Below are 21,393 nucleotides of genomic sequence, written 5' to 3'. Positions count from 1 at the left end.
TGCTCAGGTTAACGTAAAAGTAGTTACACACTCCATAGACAGAGTGCGGTCTGTCTTGCTCAGAAGGGAGAGTGGCTTTAAGTTAGAATTTGATTATTGTGATTGACTCACTTTCAGGGTGAGGAGAATTGCTGGAGGAAACTGACAAATGGTAAAGCTGTCAGGAGTGAGGTTAGGTTCTATGAGGCCAAGCCCAGTGAACAGAGAATGCAGCTTCCGTGAGTCCTTACACCCAAAATGGGTAGAGAGAGAATCAGGAAAGGAACTGATTAGATGCCAAGTACTTCCCCTCTGGAAAAGGGTCAGGATTTAAAACTGTGATTAGGAACTTTACCCCCTCAACCTACAAGGACACGTTTCTTAGAACACAGTATCAAAGACCAAGGTTAATCATTCATTTTGGAACTTACTTTTCCTGGTTGTTAGATTTGCTAGTTAGATTATGGTAGGATAGATCTACAATAATTGTCATTCATAATTATTCATTGTTCATAGTGAGTGAACAATTCATTACCCATCCCCAGCCCCCTCACTCTTCTCATTCCCTTACCTACCCCGCCCCAACCCGAGGCACCACTGATCCACATTCTGTTAATATAGATTTGCCTGTTCTGGATTTTTCATTAAAGTGGAATCACACAACATGTGATCTTTGGTGCCTGGCCGCTTTCATTTAGCATGTTTTTCAGGCTCATTCAGTGTGTAGCATGAATCAGTACTTCACTCCTTTTTATGGCCAAATAATATTCCATGGTATGGATATACCACATTGATCTATTCATCAGTTGATGGACATTTGGATTTTGTCTTTGGGACTATTATGAATAATGCCATCATGGCCACTCATGTCCATGTTTCTGTGTGGACATATTTTCAGTTCTCTTGGGTATATACCAAGAAGTAAAATTGTTGGGTTGTATGGTATATTAGTTTTCAGTGGCTGTCATAACAAATTACCACAAATTTAGGGGCTTGAAAAACCAGAAACTTGCTCTGGAGACCAGAGTCCAAAATCAAGGTGTTAGCAGGGCCATGCTCCTTCTGAAGGCTCTTGGAAAGACTCTTTCCTTGACTCTTTCAGGTTGTGGTGGCTCCAGGCGTTTTTTTGTTTCAAGGCTACGTAACTCTAAATCTTGGCCACTATCTTCACATGGCCTTCTCTTCTGATGCTCTGTGTCTTCGCTTCTGTGTCTTAAAAGGACACTTGTCATTGGACTTAGGGACCATCTGGGTAATCCAGGAAGATCTCATCTCAACATCCTTGACTTAATAGCATCTGCAATATAACTCTTTTCCCAAATAAGGTCACATTCACAGGTTGCAGCTATTAGGGTGTGGATATATGTTTTGAGTTCATCATCCAACTCACTATTGATGACCAATGATGTTGAGCATCTTTTCATGAGCTTGCTGATCATGATGTCAAAAAGGCTTTGGAGGAGAAGCCCTTTGGGATAGCCCAAAAGCAAAGTGAGAAGTGGGGAGAAGACAGTCAGGGCATAGAGGAAGACATGGTGAGAGTTGCAGGGGGAGCAAGCACATGGCATTTCTGGAGACCAGTGTGCAATGTGGTTCACCTGGTTTGGAGGGTTTTCAAAGGAGGTAAAAGCTTCATTCTGCTGGAGAACAGAGGCCATCTCTGTCTTGTATAACACAATGCCTAACACACAGAGGGCACTCAATAAACACTTGTCAAGATATTGAACTCCCTTTATTGGAAAAGAGTGACTTGGCAGAGACTCACTAATTCCAAATAAATACAGGGTAAAGTCTAAATTTAATCACATTACTTCTATCAGACATTAAAACAAACAGAAATAGATAAAAGTACAAAATTAGTTCATCTTAATAACCTTCTGGGAGAGCCAGCCTCCCCCTTCTATCAGCAAAGTTAAGCAGAAGCCTAAGGCAATTACCTTGAGGTTCTGCCAAACAAAGGAGGAAGTATGACTCTGTTTTTATCTTCGTTTTGTTACAGGAAACTGTGCAAATCACCCAAGAATGGAATGATTGACTGTGTGTTTAAAACCATGATAAATTGTTCATTAACATTCGAGATTAAGCCAGATCTAGTTAAAGGATTTAAAGCCTTTTACTTGAATTCATATTGAAATCAATGTTTCGATTTACTTTAAAAGTTGAAATAATGATTCTTAAAACCAAGACCTCAAATTCTTTTTTTCCCCATGGAAAGATTTTGTCTGGGAATCTGCATTTATGAAGTAAATAATCAGTTTTCCGTGAGACAATCAGTGTTTCTGTTGCCAGCCCAAAACAAACTTGTTAGCCTATTCAGGCTTTCTGAAATAATTGTATTAGTTTCCAGTTCCCTGTTGCAGCCTTCAGAGACACATTCCATCCCAGAATCTCGCTTCTCAACATTGGGGCCATGAACTCCAACAGTTTCTCCTCAGTGTATAAGGGTAGGGAGAGGTGAAGCTGATACAGGAAAATGTGGGGTGCGAGAGGATGGCCACGTCCCAGGTTTCAGGCAAGTCCCTGGGACACGTCCCATCAAATAAGGGTCCTTGGCTTTGCGCAGGAAAGTGAGCCACAGTTGAGTAAAAGTAGATTTATTCAGAGAGATGCATACTCCATAGATAGAGAGTCGGCCACCTCCAAAGGTGAGGGAGCAAAAGAGGCCGCAAGGCGCAGTGTTGCTAGTTTTTATATGCTAACAAGTTGGGAGGATCAGTCCAACTACTTTAGGGAAGGGGTGGAAATTCCCAGGAATTGGGCCACTGCCCTCTCTTTGACCTTTCATGGTTAGCCTCAGAACTGTCATGGCACCTGTAGGTGTGTCATTCACCCTGCTAGTACATTACAATGTGTATAATGAAGCTCAAAGTCCACTGGAGGTCAAATCTCCCACCATCTCGGGCCTCCAGGTCTATTGGGAGTTGACTTTTCCACTATCTCGGTGCTAATTGCTGTGTCATTCCTTTAATGGTTATGCCCTGCCTCCTTCCTTCCTGTCTCAAAACCACAGTATAAACACGGTGCATCTTTCTGGAGCATCAATTTTCCTTCACATTTTGGAGAAATGCAGCATAGAGCAACATTTTAGAGTCAAGTGCATTACCAACATGCATTTGAAGACAAAACACTAAAGAGCTTTTAGGGGCTGCTTGCATTTTGTCCCCAGGTCCTGGGGGTTAAGGATTAACCTCTGAGAAGCCGTGTCCCTTGAGGGGAGGGGTTGAAAGACCCCAACTTGGAGCCTGAGATGTTGTGTTTGAAAAAATACTATGATAAGTGCTTGGGGTTGAGGTTAGCCCTTAACCCACCCCAAGCCAGCGCTTCACTGAAGGGCTGGTTTTGCTCTGCCCTGTGGAGGGAGGAGACTAGAATCTCCTGAGGGGGCTGGAAGGGAGACAGAGCCAGGAGAGCTGTGAGCAATACTTAAGAAATCCCTGTGAATCTTGAGTAAAAGCTGTTAAACCTATGGTTGTATGTATGGTTGGTGGTTCCTCATTTGGTTTGTTGGTTGGTTGGATGGTTGATTGGTTGGTCAGTTGGTCGGTTGGTTGGTTGTGAAGGCAGTTCTAAAAAACTGAAGCAGGGCCTGAATGTTGCCTTAGAGTCAATATGGTGCCCTGTGGAGGCAGCATCAAGGTTGTGAGGACCCACAAGGCCAGAAGAGGGTCAGCTCCCAGGGGAAGAGAGAGCTTGGAAGGAGGAAGGACATCTACTGACCCCAGAATTACAAGACAGAGTAGAATTTAGGTAATGTGTCTTGTCTTACCACAAGGACAATTCTGGGTTGCCCATGTTTTCAAATAAACTTTCAATGTTAATTTAAGATTTGCAAAGGTTAACCACTATATATAAAATAGATAAAAACAAATTTCTTCTGTATAGCACAGGGAACTGTACTCAAGATCTTCAATGAATATGAATATGAAAGTGAATATATGTATATATGTGCATGACTGGGGCATTTTGCTGTACACTGGAAATTTATGCATTGCAACTGACTATACTTTAATAATAATAATAATAATAATAATAATAATAATAATAATAATAATAATAATAATAATAATCACTTTCTAAATGCTTCCTTCATCTTCTTAAGGCTTTTTTTTTTCCTTTGAATGATTTTTTTTCCTCCCAATTTGAGTTATAAATGGCAAGACAGGAGTGCCATTTTAGCCCCGAAAGGGTATTATTTTTAACAACTGAAGAAGTAAAACTGACCTGCTGACAAAGTATAGAAAGAAATAAAGGGAATGCAGTTTAGGCACTGAGATGTCTTGGGCTATGAGATGGTAGTGGAAAGAGCCCTAGACCAGGGCTGGGGACCAGAGTCCTGGACCCAGCTCTGCCACTTAACCCAGGTGCAGTGAGCGGTACCAAATCTTTGTGTCATCTCATAGTAAGGGGTTGTCCTAAAAGACCTCTTCAGTCCTTCTCCGGCTCAGCACATGCTTCAGTAGGACAGAGAACAGGGATTATCTTAACATGCAATGAGTATTTGCAACCAACCAAAAACTGAGAATTCCAAAATTAATAAACTGCCCTGTGTTCCCAGTATATTTTGGAAGTCAACCTCTTGGATGTTGACTTTGCTTTCCAAAATGTAGAGAACTAAGTTGTTCAATTTTTGCTTTGATTGGTTAAGTTTTGTTGTTTTAAGTTCATCAGAAAAGCTTGTTGGCAAACATGTCCCTTGGAATTGTCTTAGGCAACATTTGGTTTAACTGTCCTTGTGAGAAGGAATTTTTCTCCCACCATCACTGCAGTCTGCTGGTGGCCTTCTTAGACCTCTGCCATCTGCGCTGCAGGACAGTGGTCCTGGCCTGTCAATCCTAACAAGTCTCCATTCCATTTCAGATCTCAAGTAAAAGCTGAACATTTTTCTTACTCTTTCTACACTCCCTATACCTAAATATCTAAATTTTTGTTTGAGCCTGTTAATTCTTATTTCTATGAATCCAAATGTACATTTCCAGATCAAGCATCTTTTAAAGGTGACTCTGGGAAATTGCAGCCAAATTATATATCTTTATTATCGTGAATGGGATCTATATTGTTTTATTCTTTAAGAACATTCAATATTTTCTTATTGCTGACTTTTTACTCACTTGACAATATAGATACCATTTCTTGAGTTCCGTGGGACAGCCTTCATGTATAAATGGGGAGTGGGCATGTTTGGATTTGCTCTGCTACACTCAGGTTGGAGGTTTCTTTTCTTTTCTTTTTTTTTTTTTTAATTGAACTATAGTCAATTTACAATGTTGTATTAATTTCTGGTGTACAGCATAGTAATTCAGTTATACGTATAAAAACATTCCTTTTCATATTCTTTTTTCATTATAAGCTATTATAAGATACTGAATATAGTTCCCTGTGTTATACAGTAGGACCTTGTTGTTTATCTATTTTATGTATAGTAGTTACTATCTGCAAATCCCAAACTCCCAATTTATCTCTCCACCTCCTTTTCCCCCTCTGGTAACCATAAGTTGAATTTCCATGTTGTGAGTCTGTTTCTGTTTCGTAAATGAGTTCATTTGTGTCTTTTTTTTTTTTTTTTTTAGATTCCACATATAAGTGATATCATATGGTATTTTTCTTTTTCTGACTTACTTCATCAGGTTTGACAGTCTCCAGTTCCATCCATTTGCTGCAAATGGCAGTATTTTATTCTTTTATATATATACACACCACATCATCTTTATCCAGTCATCTGTCAATGGACCATTTGTTTCCATGTCTTGGCTATTGTAAATAGTGCTGCTGTGAATATTGGGGTGCAGTTTTCTTTACTTTTTAAATAAAAATCTGGCTCAGCCCCTCATCCACAGGTACTGGCTGGATCTCCAGGCTGGGGAGTTCCAGCTCCTGTCCCCCTTGGGACCACTCAGGAATACTGGTACATCTGAGCCAGCCCTGCAGTTTTGAGAACAGACCTGTGGTTTTCAGCCTATAATGCCGCTTGCTGCAAACTGATCTAAGCCAATGAAGTTATTTCTAACTGTCATGTAGCTACTGATCATCTGAGGCTGATGGGAGGTGGGAGCCTTTAGGTTCCCTCCCCAACAGCCTTGCTAGCAGGCTGTCTGCTGTGAAGAAAACAGGTCCAAGAAGAAATTCTGCCATGTATCTCAACACTTATTAGCAAGCAGGCAAGACAAGATCATCAGACTTGTAATCTCCAAGGAGTCTCAGTGTAGCTCCTTGCAGGGAAGCTTTGCAGGCAGTAGACCTTCGGACTGGCTGACAGGATTTTTTGGCAAAAGAGGGCACCTAAGGGACTCATGGGTCTTTGAACTTTATTCTAAAGGATACTGGGCTCTGGCCTCATCGGATTCTCACATTCCTTTTGTTCAAAAGTAAAAATATCTGTATGATATTTCTAGCCAATCCGTGTGTCCTGAACATCCCTTATGCTATCGTAGACGACCTCTGCTGTCAACTCAAGCGAGCATATTGAAGTACTCTTAGTAGCTGCCTCTGGAGTGTGGACTCTGGTATAGGAACTTTCAAAGTGCACTGGGCACTCTGGAGCACAGATTACTGATTTCTAAGGTTAACTACCCCTGGGATATACATTAAAACCAGTGCACATGCTTACAATGCATTTTTTAAAAGTAAATGGCAGATGGTATAACCACTTCTGCTCCGAGTACTTCCTAGACTCCAACTCAAGGTCTTCAGTCCTCTCTCCACAACAAGCATGGGGACAGAGCTCTGTGTCAAGGCTTCCAGGCCCTGGGGCTCAGTGGCCACCTCTCCATTTCCAGGCAGGACTCTGAGTGTGATGGACACAGGCTCCAGGCATCCTGGGTTTCTCCTGAAGGAGCCACTCTTGTGGGTAGGAGGCCCAGGAGCCCACACCTTCACCAAGGGCAGGGCCCCTTGGAGGTCAAGAGAGGCCTGGGCAACCTTTTTTTTCCCCTCAGGTTTCTCACATATTAAAAGGTTATGCCGTGTTGCTGCAAATGGCAATATTCCATTCTTTTTTATGGCTGAGTAATATTCCATTGTATATTTATATCACATCTTTCTTATCTATTTAGGTTTGCAGCAACATGGATGAACCTAGAGATGATCATACTAAGTGAAGTCAGTCAGGCAGAGAAAGACAAATATCATATGACACCACTTATATATGGAATCTAAAAAATAATACCAATCAACTTATTTACAAAACAGAAACAGACTCACGGCCAAAGAAAACAAACTTACGGTTACTAGAGGGGAAAGGGGAAGGCGAGGGATAAGTTAGGAGTATGGAATTCACAGATACACAATACTACATATGAAATAGAGAAGGATTTACGGTACAGCACAGGGAACTATACTCAGCATCCTCTAATAGCCTATCGTGAAAAAGAATCTGAAGCTGTACCCTTGAAACTAACACAATATTGTAAATCAACTATAGTTAAATTAAAAAGAAAAGATAAGCCAAAACAAGGTCACAAAAACTGTGGTACTTTAAGAATGTTCAGAGGTGACAAATGAGAACTTTTAACAAATACAGGCATCATTGTAATCTCATCAAGAAATAATGTCTGCAGCAGGTGGGGGTATAGCTCAGTGGTAGAGTGAGTGCTTAGCATGCACCAGGTCCCAGGTTCGATTCCCAGTACCTCCAATAAAATTTTTTAAAAAGAAAGAAAAAAGATTTTTTAAAATACTGAAAACAAGCAAAAAAAGAGATGATGTCTAAAGTCTAATTTAGGGCCTCAGTGAATGTGAAGCCTTGTACAGCCAGCCCTGTGACAGGCCCAGCCTCTGGCTTTGACTTTGGAAACCAGGAGCCTCTTAAATATCCTCTGGCACAGGTGAAGGCTAGATCCCAGAACCCAAAGCCCTTGCTCCCTTTTCAAGCAGAAGAAGGAAAACCACCTCTACTCAGAGACCCAGTTAATTTATCCAACAGGTTGTCCTGCCTCCCAGGGATGGCCTCCTCCTGACCCCATCAGAGAACTCCTGACCTGGCATTCTTTTTCATGTGCCCCAGGGATGGACTGGAGGCTGTCCTTGCCACACTCCTTTTTCTGATTTCTTGACTGCCTGAGCGTCACCGGGTCCGCACGACCAAGTGGCATGCAGTTAGAGACACTGTGGGAGTGGGTGGGTGACTGACTTCTTAGCTTAGTTGAATCAAGGACTAAGCTGAGTTGAACAGAAAGTTACACACAGTAACCGGTTAGGACAGGGGAGGAGGGAAGTGTGAGTCCAGGTCTGGGGACCCCCTGGGGCTATGGCTCTGGAAAACTCAGGCTGAGCAGAGACACGTGGGCATATTTTATTACTCTTTCAGTGGTGTGTGTTGTGCTTATTTCATGACTCTTTAAGTGGCGTATGATAGATTTTAAATCTCTTAAAAGTTTGGAAATGCACCAGATCTCCTCAAATCCCTTCAGATACAAGATGAGGTATCAATATGAGGTGAATATGCCAATCGATAAAACGGTGTGTTCATCTCAGTGTTTCTTTTTCTCTCCAGCATCTGGTCAATATTTCCAATGAAGACATACATGTTCATATTTTACCCCCACAAACCAAATACTTTCAGATCAAGTATGTGAAAAAGGTAAGCGGCATGTGGTGGCCTGTGGTCTCACGGTGTTTTTTGTTGGGGTGTGGTTTTCTGTCGCGGGTCTGCCAGGGACGGGTGTGTAGTGTTGTCACCATGGTCCTGCTCTCTGTACGCATCTCGCCCCAACAAGAGCCCCCTTGTCTTCTAGGAGCACCGTCTTGTCCCTGGCTTGTCCCTCACGGTCACCGTTACATTTTCTCCAGACGAGTGGCGATACTATTATGATTGCATCCGTGTTCACTGTAAGGTCAGTTTCTGAAAAGTGGGTTCTTGGGAGGCACGGGTGGTATCGTAATTTGTTATCTTCAAGGGAAGAAGGGAGACGGAATGGCAAGTATGAAGCTTCTCAGTCCAGTGCCTCGGGCAGCCAGTCTGAATGGCTTGAGGGTACTGGTCCAGTGATGTGGGTCCCTGCTGGGAAAGCCTCAGGCTGCCTAAGAACTGGGACAGAGCCAGAAGCCGCTGTTTGCCGCAGGCTCCCACCTGCCCTGGCCTGAAAACCTCATTTATCATGCAGTGCTGGGAATGGATGAAGGCTTTTCGAATAACTTAAACATCTCCCTTTAAGCGCTAGGTTAAAAAAAATCAGTCACAACCCCAAGTCATGATGACAAACACCTGGGGTGGGACGGGGTCTCTGTAGGAACGTCCTCCGAGGCAGCCAGGGGGATCTGCATGGAGCGGGAGCTCGTGCTGCTGTGTGAGTTCTCCTGCACATTTAATTCATTCCTCGCCCCAAAATTCCGGCACCACCACACCTCCCCCTTCTCTGCATTTCACACCCAACTCTTGCAAGTTGAAAAGCTTTGAGGCTAACTAAATTTAACTTTTCAATACTGAAGTGGAAGACTATATATGCTTTAGGAACAAGGTTTTAAAAAAAGAAAAAAAAAACGCAAAATGAAGCTAGAATGTTGCTTTCAGGAGGAATATTCTGAACCAAGAACAAAGATCCCTAGGCAGGCGTTGTACAGAGTGCGAGAGCGCGCGTCCTGCTACTTAACGGTGATGCTATAGTGATACCTTGTGTTCAGGTGGCACTTCCAACTTTTTAAGGGCATCATCTGCTTTAATTCTCAAAAACACCCCTAAGGAAAGGCGGAATTATCACCATCTCAAAGGAAAGGAAGAAAGGAGGTGTGGAGTCGGCAAAGGTATTATTCCAGATCACACATTAGGCAGGACTAGAAGCAGGCTTCCCCGCCTCTGGCCAGTCCCTGGTTTACTGTTCCGTGCTCTGTAGATCAGCTGATTCTGTGTTGGTTTCTCTTGATCTCAGGCCACTAAAGATTGTGCTTCTCTGTAATTTTCTGAAATAGAAACAGACAGATTACTGTCTTCATCTGTATGTGAAGACATCGTTAACCTTAGCTTTCCTGGATAACAGTGGATCTCAATTTCAATGAAATATACTTAAAATTTTCTACATTTTATTTATAGCTAAGAAAATGATATTTCAAATGTATTTAAGCACTTAAGTTTCTTAGGGAAATTTTTTCCCTTTTTTCCTTTTTTTGGTAAATATTTTTTTAATGATTGAAAATAAAATGAACTTGTAGGTACTTCATTTCTTACCTTGTTTTCAGTGTAGTAAACTTGACCTTCTTCCCATTAACTTTAGGAAGATGAAACATTGCTTATCCCCATCCATGCCTATCCTGTCATGAACACACTGGACTTTCCCTCATTTATAAATCTGTCAAATGTTCTACTTGGTGAAAGGTAAGTTATCAAAATGAACTACCAAAATGTCATAGCATGTGAAAAGTTGAAGAAATACTTGTATACGTAAAAGCTTAGATTTGTATTTTTCCTAACAGAAGGTTGTCGTTCCAGCTAAGTTAGCCTGGACTTGTTTTTGCAGAGGCGAAAAACAAAAACAAACAAACAAACCAATAAACAAAACACCAAAAACTGAAGTTAGAGGGTCATAAGCAAGAAAGGAATTTGTTGAGTCATTAACCTGAAAGGTGCAAGGTGGATCTTCAGGCATGGCTGGGTCTAGAGGTGTCTAACTCAGGTGCAGGAACCTGCCTCTCCCCGAATCGTGGTTTTGCAGGCTCCTTTCTCAACAGGCTTCCCTTTGCGGAGGCAAGACAGCTGCCAGAAGGTCCAAGTACCAAGTACTGGCAATAAGGGTGGTTGGAGGGGCTGGAGGGGTTGGGGGCAACCATACAAAAGTCCCAGGATTGAATCTTACTGGACCACTTGGGTCTCATGTCCATCTATTAACCAGTCTCTGTTTTTAGATGAAAATGGATACAGGGAAGGCAAAGACGATGGACAGTCATTATAGAAGCCAAGTCTCCAAAGCCTCCCCACTTCTCGTTGGGAAAATAGTTGATAATTCTAGTTGTCCTTTAAGATGGCTGGTTTTTTTAATTAAACATCTTCTGCCAGGTGTAGTGCTGTCTGTCCCTAGGGCTATAAATAAGATGCATACTGAGCTGTCAGATAGTGCCGGTTATTCAAATATTGAAATAATTCTGTACTAGTGGGAAAACATATACTGTCCTGAGATCCCAGCTGCCTGGCCCCTCTCCTGTCTCCCCTCGCCTCCCAGTGATTTAGTAACTAAGTTGTCAATACCTAGTAATTTGGGGATGGAGGGAGGCACCTGCAGACTTGGCTCCAGCCTTATATCCATTCTAATTGAGTACGGCATGTAAAGTCCTGGCTGAATGTTACTTTGAATATCACCTATGGTAAAAGGGTAAATAGACAAAAGTTCTCATCATGAAGGTCCTAAAGTCTAATGGGGATAGAACCACATCATTAATTAGTTACATCAATTGCTAAGTGTTATAATATAGGGTCCTGTGTAGGCCCAGAAGAGAGAACACAAAACTGACTGGAGAGATGGGGAAGTCCTCACTCTTATGGGAGGGACACCTGGTTATCCTGAGGCCACCATGAGGTGGGACATGAAGATGGCCTTTAAGGCAGGGAAGTAGCATGTAGAAGGCGGGGTGTCAGCAAAGAGCATAGACTGCGTCTTATGGGTGATGAATCCACCCAGTAGCTGGCAAATACTAGATCCCTCTTGATTTGGGCATGCGAGAGGCACCTGCAGGACCTGGCTCCAGCCTTGTATCCATTCAAGTCCAGACAGTGAGCAAAGGCTGTGGGCTTCAGCATGTGCAGGGGGGTGAAAGCAGGCAGCACTGAGCAGGGAGTTACAAGTTGCTAATAATGACCAGGTAATAGAGTTCGAGAGAGGGGCAACTGAACATTTTTGGTGGCGGTGGGGACCAATGGGTATGAGCCTCAGGTCCCTCCCTTTTTTAGTGCCATCTATGGTCTTTGAGTGGAACCCCAACATTTAGATCTGGAACAGGCAGATGTGTGACCCTGTTCCTCCACCCAACAGCTCCCCATGAGCTGACTCACCATCTTTCTTTACTTTCTTTTTCAGATAACTCTTTAAGAATTGTCAATAAGTAATATATTACAAAAATACATGTAATAATATGTACAGTTTAAAGAATAATAATATGATGAATATTGATTTTAAGACATTGAGACATAAAGCACTACCGATAATTTTGCAACCACTATTCTGAATTTTGCGACAATTTCTTTTATTTATTTTAATAGTTTGGACATGTACGTAGGCACCCCCGAATAACACATTGTTTAGCTTTACCAGTGTTTGATCTTTATATAAATAGAATCATACTGTCTGTAAGTTCTTTTGCAGGCTCTGCTTCATAATGACTGTGTGACCCTGAAAAATGACAACTTTTCTGTGCCTCTCAGAATCCTCGTGTGTAAAATGCAGTTCATAAGAGTACCTACCTTGTAGAATTGGTCTGAGGATTAAACAAGTTAAAATAGAACTTATTAATAGTTCACAGTAATAGTTAAAAGTTTTTAATACTTAATAATAACAAAAACAGTGCTTAGCATATAGTTAAATGTCGACAGCATATAGAGAAATTGCTATGAGAGGCTTGGAGTGGGAAGGCTGGCGGCCAAGTTGAATGTAGGCTTCTAACACTGAGTGACTGGGCTGATGGCAGAGGGGGATGTGTGAAGCCCCAAAGCAGCCTGTCAAGATCTGTGCACAAGCTGGGAGAGTGGCCAAGGTGGGGCAGGGTAGAGATGAGGTGAGGATGTAGCTGTGGGTCTAGGATGGAGAGTTTCTTTCTCTTAGCGTGTATATATTTTTTTCAAGTTTTATTGAGATTTTTTAAACACCTTTATTATGGTATGATTCCTGTACAATAAACTACACATATTTCAGATGCATAATTTGATGAATTTTGATAGATGTATACACACATAAAAACACCACCACAATCACTCCCCAAGATTGCAAATTCCCAATTTATCCCTTCCTACGCCCTTTACCCTCTGATAACCATAAATTTGTTCTCTATGTCTTTAAATCTGTTTTCTATTTTGTAGATAAGTTCATTTGTGTCCTTTTTTTAAAGATTCTACATATAAGTGATGTCATATTGTATTTTTCTTTCTCTTTCTGACTTACTTCACTTAGAATGACAGTCTCCACGTCCATCCATGTTGCTGCAATGGCATTATTTTATTCTTTTTTATGGCTGAGTAGTATTCCATTGAATAAATATACCACATCTTCTTTATCCAGTCATCTGTCAATGGACATTTAGGTTGCTTCCATGTCTTGGCTATTGCAAATAATGCTGCTACGAACATTGGGGTGCATGCATCTTTTCAAATTAGGATTTTCTCTGGATATATACCTGAGAGTGGGATTGCTGGATCATATGGAACTCTATTTTTAGTTTTTTCAGGAACCGCTATACTGTCCTCCATAGTGGCTGCACCAATTTATACTCCCACAAACAGTGTAGGAGGGTTCCATTTTCTCCACACCCTCTCTAGCATTTATTATTTGTAGACTTTTTGATGATGGCCATTCTAACTGGTGTGAAGTACTACTTCATTGTAGTTTTGATTTGCATTTCTCGAATAATCACTGATGTTGAGCATCTTTTCATATGCCTGTTGGCTATCTGTATGTCTTCCTTTTAGAAATGTCTGTTTAGGTCTTCTGCCCATTTTTTGATTGGATTTTGTTTAGTTTGTTTGTTTTATTATATTGAGCTGTGTGAGCTGCTTGTGTATTTTGGAAATTAATCCTGTGTCAGTCACATCACTTGTAAATATTTTCTCCGATTCCATAGGTTGTCTTTTTATTTTGTTTATGGTTTCCTTTGCTGTACAAAAGCTTTTAAATTTAGTCACTTTTGTTAATTTTTGTTTTTATTTCCATTACCCCAAGAGCAGACCCAAAAGGATATTGCTGCAACTTATGTCAAAGTGTTCTGCCTGTGTTTTCCTCTAGCAGTTTTATAGTGTCTCATTTTATGTTTAGGTCTTTAGTCCATTTTGAGTTTATTTGTGTTATGGTGTTAGAGAATGTTCTAATTTCATTCTTTTACAGGCAGCTGTCCAGTTTTCCCAGCACCACTTTGAAAAGACTGTCTTTTCTCCATTGCATATTCTTGCCTCCTTTGTTATAGATTAATTGCCCATAAGTGTATGGGTTTATTTCTGGACTTTCTATCCTGTTCCATTGATCTATGTGTCTGTTTTTGTACCAGTACCATACTGTTTTGATTAGCTTTGTAGTACAGTCTGAAGACCTTGGGTAGTATGGCCATTTTAACAATATTGATTCTTCCAATCCAAGAACACAGTATATCTTTCCATTTGTTTATGTCATCTTCAGTTTCTTTCATCAGCATCTTATAGTTTTTAGAGTACAGGTCTTTTGCCTCCTTAGGTAGGTTTATTCCTAGGTTATTTTATTCTTTTCAATGTGATGGTAAATGGGATTGCTTCCTTAATTTCCCTTTCTGATAGTTTGTTGTTAGTGTGTAGAAATGCACCAGATTTCTGTATATTCATTTTGTAATCTGCAACTTTACCGAATTTGTGATGAGCTCTAGTAGTTTTCTGTTAGCATCTTTAGGATTTTCTATGTATAGTATCATGTCATCTGCAAACAGTGACAGTTTTACTACTTCTTGTCCATTTTGGATTCCTTTTATTTCTTTTTCTTGTCTGATTGTTGGGGATAGGACTTCCAAAAGTATGTTGAATAAAAGTGGTGAGAGTGGGCATCCTTGTCTTGTTCCTGACCTTAGATGAAATGCTTTCAGCTTTTCACCATTGAGTATGATATTAGCTGTGGGTTTGTCATATATGGGCTTTATTAGGTTGAGGTATGTTCCCTGTGTGCCCACTTTCTGGAGAGTTTTTATCATAAATGGATGTTTAATTTTATCAAAAGCTTTTTCTGCATCTATTGAGATAATCATATGGTTTTTATTCAATTTGTTAATGTGATGTATCACATTGATTGATTTGCAGATATTGAAAAATCCTTGCATCCCTGGGATAAATTCCACTTGATCATGGTGTATGATCCTTTTAATGTATTGCTGGAATCGGTTTGCTAGTATTTTGTTGATGATTTTTGCATCTGTGTTTATCAGTGATATTGGCCTGTAATTTTCTTTTTTGTGTATGTGATATCTTTGGTTTTGTTATCAAGGTGATGATGGCCTCATAGAATGAGTTTGGAATTGTTCCTTCCTTTGCAATTTTTTGGAATAGTTTCTGAAGGATAGGTATTAACTCTTCTCTAAATGTTTGGTAGAATTTGCCTGTGAAGCCATCTGGTCCTGTACTTTTGTTTGTTGGGAGATTTAAATTAGTGATTCAGTTTCAGATACTGAAGTCTTATCTCTTTTCATTCTCATGATTCTAAAAAGATTCATGTTAAATCATCATGCTGTGCAGTTTCTCCAGCAGTGTCTACCTCATACCAAATAACTGGTTGAAGTCTGAAGCAAATCCAGTCAAGTTGACTAGTTGTTCTCTCCATGTGGCACGAACTGATCCTCGCACAAAGCTGACTTCATTGACCAGTTGGTTAGAGCACTATAGACAAGCTTACCTGAAAGTCACCCGGATCCTCTCTTGGACTTCCCTTCACCTCCACACTTTCTGCTCTGAATCTGGTCCTATGGGCAAGGGAGCCATGTTGCTTTTATAACAGGTAGAATCACGTGTTCATATCCGGACTACAGACGCTCTGCAGACCACAGGGCCACATTAACAACACTAATAGGAAAGGTCCCCAGCTACTCCATTCCAAAGCCAGGATATTTTCATCTCTGAAACTCACATCATAAGTTTAAGAACTGACTAAAGGATGCGTTTCCTTAGGCAGTGAATTTCATTGTTCATGTTAGAAGGTATGGGAATAACCAAGGTCAGAATCGATGTCCAGTTGAAACCTTATTCTCTTGCTTCCCCCTGAGGTTGAAAGCATCTGGGCCACAGGAGAATGTGCATTCCCAAACTAGCACTGAGAGGGAAAGGCTGATGGCGAGGGTTGGCCCCAGCACAGATAACAACCAGATCCTATCTTGCATTGTGCCAATGAAGAGCCTCTATGTGAGAGCCCAAGAACAAACTGTAACTGGGTTAGAGTGAAGGTGTCAGGATAAGACTGTAGAATTCTGAAGGAATTTTTTAAGCTCTCCCTAACCAGAATAGATTCACATTTTTTAGCTGGTGAGGGAATAGGGTCATGATAGGGTCTTATTTTATGTATCCCAAACTTAGAGTTGTTTGGAAGCAGTATTTTATGGAATCATCTGACAAGAGTGACTTGAGCTCATCAACACACTTGTTTTTACTTCAGCCCCTACTTGGATATATTGAGCAATACTGAACTTTAATTTCAAAATTGCTTCAAACTTGATATTCAGATAAAACAATCACTGTCTCCTAACAACAGCCTGAATTGTTGCTATATGAAGAATTCTTCCACGTTTTATAGTTAAAATTGCTTTGATTTAATATCCCTTTGCTGATCTAGTTACTCATCTTGGCCCAGTCTCTTTTCATGAATTTCAGCAGGCAAAGAAAATCATCTAAACTGTAAGAATCTATATTAATACTAAAAGGGCATAAATGCTTCCCCCTTTCATTTAGCAGAAGTGAGTTCCAACTTGGAGGATGGGTATAGCTCAGTGGTAGAGCACATGCTTGGCATGCATCCTGGGTTCAATCCCCAGTACCTCCATTTAAAAAAAAAAAAAAAAAAAAAGGAAGTCAATGTCAACTTGAGACAGCCAGCAAACAGAATTTTCATTGGAAGATCAAAATTAGGTTTTTTTTTTTTTTTCAAATTTTTCTCACAAAATTTTGAATCCTAGAATTTTGACTCCTAGAGAAAGCCATTAAAAAGCTGAAAAACTGAAATTTAGGAATGTAATATTAACCTTATTAGCGCCTAGCTCAAAAATTATAATACTCTGCTTTTCTCCCTTAGATTTTGTGCAAATTTGATCTGGAAAATTGCCCAGTGGATTTGCATGGCGCTCAGGGATGGAGCAGTACAAACATATCAGCACCTAGAGCAAAAGAATGTGGGTATCAGGGGCCGTGATTAAAGGGAGAATCTTTTTCTTGTTTAGGGTCTTCCTATCAGATATTGTATAAATTCTTGGACTAATTTGTTAAATTTAACAGCATATATATTTTGTGGCTTATATGAAACTACCAAGCTAGTATCATGGACTATGCAATCGGAAACCTAAAAATATTGCTATGAAAAATATCCATGGATCAGTTCCCAGTTCCAATATTTAAGAATTTAACATAAGGAGTTTCAGAGTCTAGCCAAAGCACATTCCTAGAAGAAGCAAAGGCAGAAATTGTGGATGGTTTTCGGTCATGGAGAGACACCCTAAACTGAAAGTGTTTCCTGGGCTCTATTCCTTCTTGCTTGGTTTCTGCAGCTGCCAGATCTCACACCAAACTCTGTCCAAGCAGCCACACATGGTCACTGCTGCTGCTCTCCGATGCCCAGGATCATAGGTTTGTGATACCTATACGCACGCACGCATACATGCACACGCGTGCACTTTTAATATGGCTTCTAGAATGTTATTATTTAATGCTTGTCAAAATATTTAGAGTACCTAGCAACCAGTCAACTGCATTGTGACTTTTTTCTTCAACAGTTGCTTTCTCTTAAGTACGCCCCAAATTTCTCACTAAAAATTCTTACAGACTGCAATTTCAAAACCAGAAGAATTTGCTTTTAAGCTGCTTTGCTTGAAAAATTCATTTCTTATTCCATTGCCAAGTGAGCTTTTTGTTCTCCTAATTGCTGGTGGGTGAGTGCAGGGACTAGTGAGCTGAGAGCTGGTGCCCTGCTGGCTGTTTCAGGCCAAACCACATGACAGGTCATTTAGCCCCGAGGAAGTGTGATTTGAATACAGCCAGCATGTGGTTCCCTCCACTCTCTCTTCTAAAAGAAGAAAAGTCTATCGGGAGTTCCTAGAGTATGCTCTTATCTTGTCACAATAAATGCTATATTTTTCACAACAAAAAATGGCATCGGTCTGCAGGAGGCTTTTCATCTCCTTTCACGTCACAATTTGGCTCCTTCCTTTCCCTTTAATGGGACTTTCTTCCTGATGCCATGTCTCTCTGATTTCTAGTCTCTGGCCACAGGCCCTGCCCTAAATCAAATGAGCGTCCCTGAATTTCATTCCTTATTCCATGTTTTCCCACGTTCATCTGCAACTCTAGTGAGTTGTAGGCGCTGTTTTCTGTAGCATTTATTGGTTCTATTAATATTTTCATGTGTAAGTAAACTAAGTTAATTTCTAAAAGGCATTTTATGCTGTATGAGTCCATTCTTAGGAGATACTCAGACTAGTCATGTTTAGAGACAGAAAGTAGACTGGTGGTTGCCAGGAGCTGGGGGAGCAGGGAATGGGGAGTGACTGTTTAATGGTTACAGAGGTTCCATTTTGCAAGATGACTGAAGTTCTGTTCGTGGATGGTGGTGATGGTTGCACAACAGTGTGAATGTGTTGCCAGTAGATGTAACACGTGTCCAGGTTCCTGTCTGGTCCCAGAAAGAATTCAGAGACAAGACGTGGAGGTTAAGAAAGTAAAGTGAGGGTTTATTAAGGGATAGATAATACATTCTCAAGGGGAGAATGGGCAGGCTCAGGTGAGTGGCGGCGCTGAGTTTCCTTGGCAAGTTGGTTATATGGAGTGTAAAAATGAATAGGCAGAATATTCATGGGGGAAGAAGCGTTTGGGGTTGTATTCCCTGATTTTCATCCCAACTCTCCACCTTCCCAAAAGGAGGAGGGATTTTTGTAAGTATTTAATCTGGATTGAAAGTGTCCTGGCATTGGTGCGTGATGGGTACTTCTCATCTGCAAGGCTAATTTTATTTAAATGAGGGCATAATGAGCAAAAGGTTATATTCGGACACTGGAGATTCCTGCCTTTTACCCCCTTTCTTTGTCGGTCTCCAGGACACTTGTCACCCCAAAATGTGTGACTTCTTATCAGTCCAGAGGTTCCTGCTTTTCTCTGTCTGCCCAAGGACCCCTGTTGTTTATGTGATATATGGTTTCCTGTATTTAATCTGTGCCCCTCCTTTCTGCCCAATTCCTACCATTTGGCCTGTGTCCCCACTTCTCTGCTCATATCTAGTCATCTGCCTGGTCCATCGAATGTACCTAATTCCACTAAACTGTACACTTAGAAATTGGCAAAATGGTAAAGTTTATGTTATGTACATTTTACCACATTTTTTAAAAATTATTTTAAAAATATGAATAGGGTACATACTATCTCTGCAGATGACAGATAACATCACCTGGTCACCTCTAACGTTTTCAAAATTCAGTTCCTTTCCACCTACCTTAACTTCTTTTACCAACTATGCAGAGGTGACCTCATTTAATTCCAGTTGTTCCCTAGTGTTTTCCACAGAATTCCACCTTTTCTTAAATTACTGGGGTGTGGGTGAGGATGCAGGTAGGGAGCCGGGGAGGTTTTACCCATAGGGAGAACTGAGTAGGGTTGGGGGAGGAACTGAACCAAGGGTGAGAAAGGAGCTTCTAGGCCAGGCCAGCAAGAGAAAAACATCAGACTTCCCTATTGGACTCTCTATCAGTCTTTGCCTCTAATCTTGGTCTAAGCTTAGTCTGAAACGAGGGTAGTGTTTAATTCCATAGGTGCAAAAAAAAAAAAAAAAAAAAAAAACTAGATACCTGTTACTTGAACTTGTGTGTGAGTGTGTGTGAGGTAATTATTTATTTTTGGAGGAGGTACTGGGATTGAACCCAGGACCTCATGCACACTAAGCATGTGCTCTACCACTTGAGCCATATCCTCCCCCACCTTACTTGAACATTTCTTTATGTAAATTTGTGTTTGTCTTTATTTGGCTATATCATTAAGGATCATGGGTCCCCTTTGCTTCTGGTTTGGGGCCCCAATCCCAGTGAGACTGTGTCTTTGAAAATCAGATAAACAGCATATGAAATTTCCTAAGAATATAAATTATCTGAGATAAAAGGGCATACTTTGAAATTTGCAACATAATTTACTCTCAACTCTTTATATTTTCACATTGTTTCCCATTTGTTTGGGGGATTGGGGGTCTGGCTTCTCAGGCAAAAAAAAATCATTATCTCTGATTTCGTTCTGTGTTGATTGGTCGCATTCTGAATACCGCAATTTACATCTAAAGCTTAAAGGGAAAAAACTAGCCAGTCCCCAGATTTTCTCCTTTCTCTCTCTGGGCATGCCAGTGCTGGGGAGGAAGTTGGTAACATTTGAGAAAAGGTCTTGGGATTTTATAGGCCTTGGTTGCTGATGGGCCAATTAAAGGAAATGGCTTTCAAAAAACTCAACAAATGGAGCACAGAGGGGTCAGTTTTAAGAGAAAGTCAATAGAGAAGAAGACAGCAATGCAAACAATGAGATGTCATTGGCTCTCCGTTACTATTAGAGACCAAGGAGAGGTGATGTAGCATCGCAGTTGAGAGCTTGGGGTCTGGGGTCATGGCTTTAGTTCCCACCTCATCTCTTATTAACTGTGTGTCCTTGGCCCTCCCATAGGTCAGTTTATTTACCCATAACGTGTGTATAGTAGTACTTACCTCATAGGGTCATTAAGAGGGTTAGCTGAGGAGGGGAGGGTATAGCTCAGTGGTAGCGTGTGTGCTTAGCATGCATGAGGTTCTGGGTTCAATCCCCAGTGTCTCCATTAAAATAAGTAAATAAAGCCCTAATTATCTCCCCCCAAAAATTAAAAAAAAAATTTTTAGAAGAGAGTTAGCTGAGGTACAGGCACAGTGACTGGTGCATATTAAGGGCTAGTACCAAAAAAAAAAAAAAAAAAAAAAAAAAGACTTTGCCAAATTAAGATTTCAACCAGAAATGGGGTAAGGTGATCATTTACTAAAGGAGAAATGAGGGAGAAAGAAAGAATGCTTTTTGGGTCTGTTTTTCTACCGCTATGTAGCAAACCACCCTAGAAGTAAGTAGTGGCTTAAAGTAACAACAGTCGTTTGTTTTCCTCACGGATCTGCAATTTGAACATGGCTTGATGGAGAAAGCTGCTCTGCTTCATGGAGAGTCAGCTAGGGCTGCCCAGCGAGGGGGCTGAGAGAATCCACTTTCCAGGATGGTCCACTCACATCCTGGCTGTTTTCCAGGAGCTCAGTTGGGCTGAGGACTGGGAGCCTCCCCACATAGGTCTCTCCACAGGCTGCTTGGGCTTCCTTACAACATGGAGACTGGGTTCCAGGGTGAATATTCCAGGGAAAGAGGGAGATGCTGGATTCTCAGCGTGGCCTTAAGAAAGGAGGGCAGCATCAATTCCACAGCCATCTTGTAGTTAAGTAGTCATAGAGCCCAGGTCCCAGGGAAGGTGACATAGACTCCACTTCTCAACAGAAGAAATGCTGAAGAAGTTTATAGGCGTGTTTTAAAACTGCCACGACATG

General features: G+C 41.0%; 1 protein-coding gene across 2 annotated transcripts in view; it reads left to right on the top strand.

Moving 5' to 3' along the window:
• Window positions 1–21,393, top strand: part of CFAP221 (cilia and flagella associated protein 221) — a 79,534-nt gene that overhangs the window by 5,670 nt on the left and 52,471 nt on the right. For both annotated transcript variants that reach the window (XM_074363514.1, XM_074363515.1), the window contains exons 4-6: window positions 8,468–8,554; window positions 8,709–8,807; window positions 10,182–10,282. In XM_074363514.1, coding sequence (XP_074219615.1) covers window positions 8,468–8,554; window positions 8,709–8,807; window positions 10,182–10,282 — 287 coding nt within the window. The remainder of the gene's footprint in view (window positions 1–8,467; window positions 8,555–8,708; window positions 8,808–10,181; window positions 10,283–21,393) is intronic.

Source organism: Camelus bactrianus, chromosome 5, assembly GCF_048773025.1.
Source record: "Camelus bactrianus isolate YW-2024 breed Bactrian camel chromosome 5, ASM4877302v1, whole genome shotgun sequence".
In the NCBI taxonomy this organism is placed as follows: domain Eukaryota; kingdom Metazoa; phylum Chordata; class Mammalia; order Artiodactyla; family Camelidae; genus Camelus; species Camelus bactrianus.
This window is presented reverse-complemented; position numbering and strand designations above follow the sequence as displayed.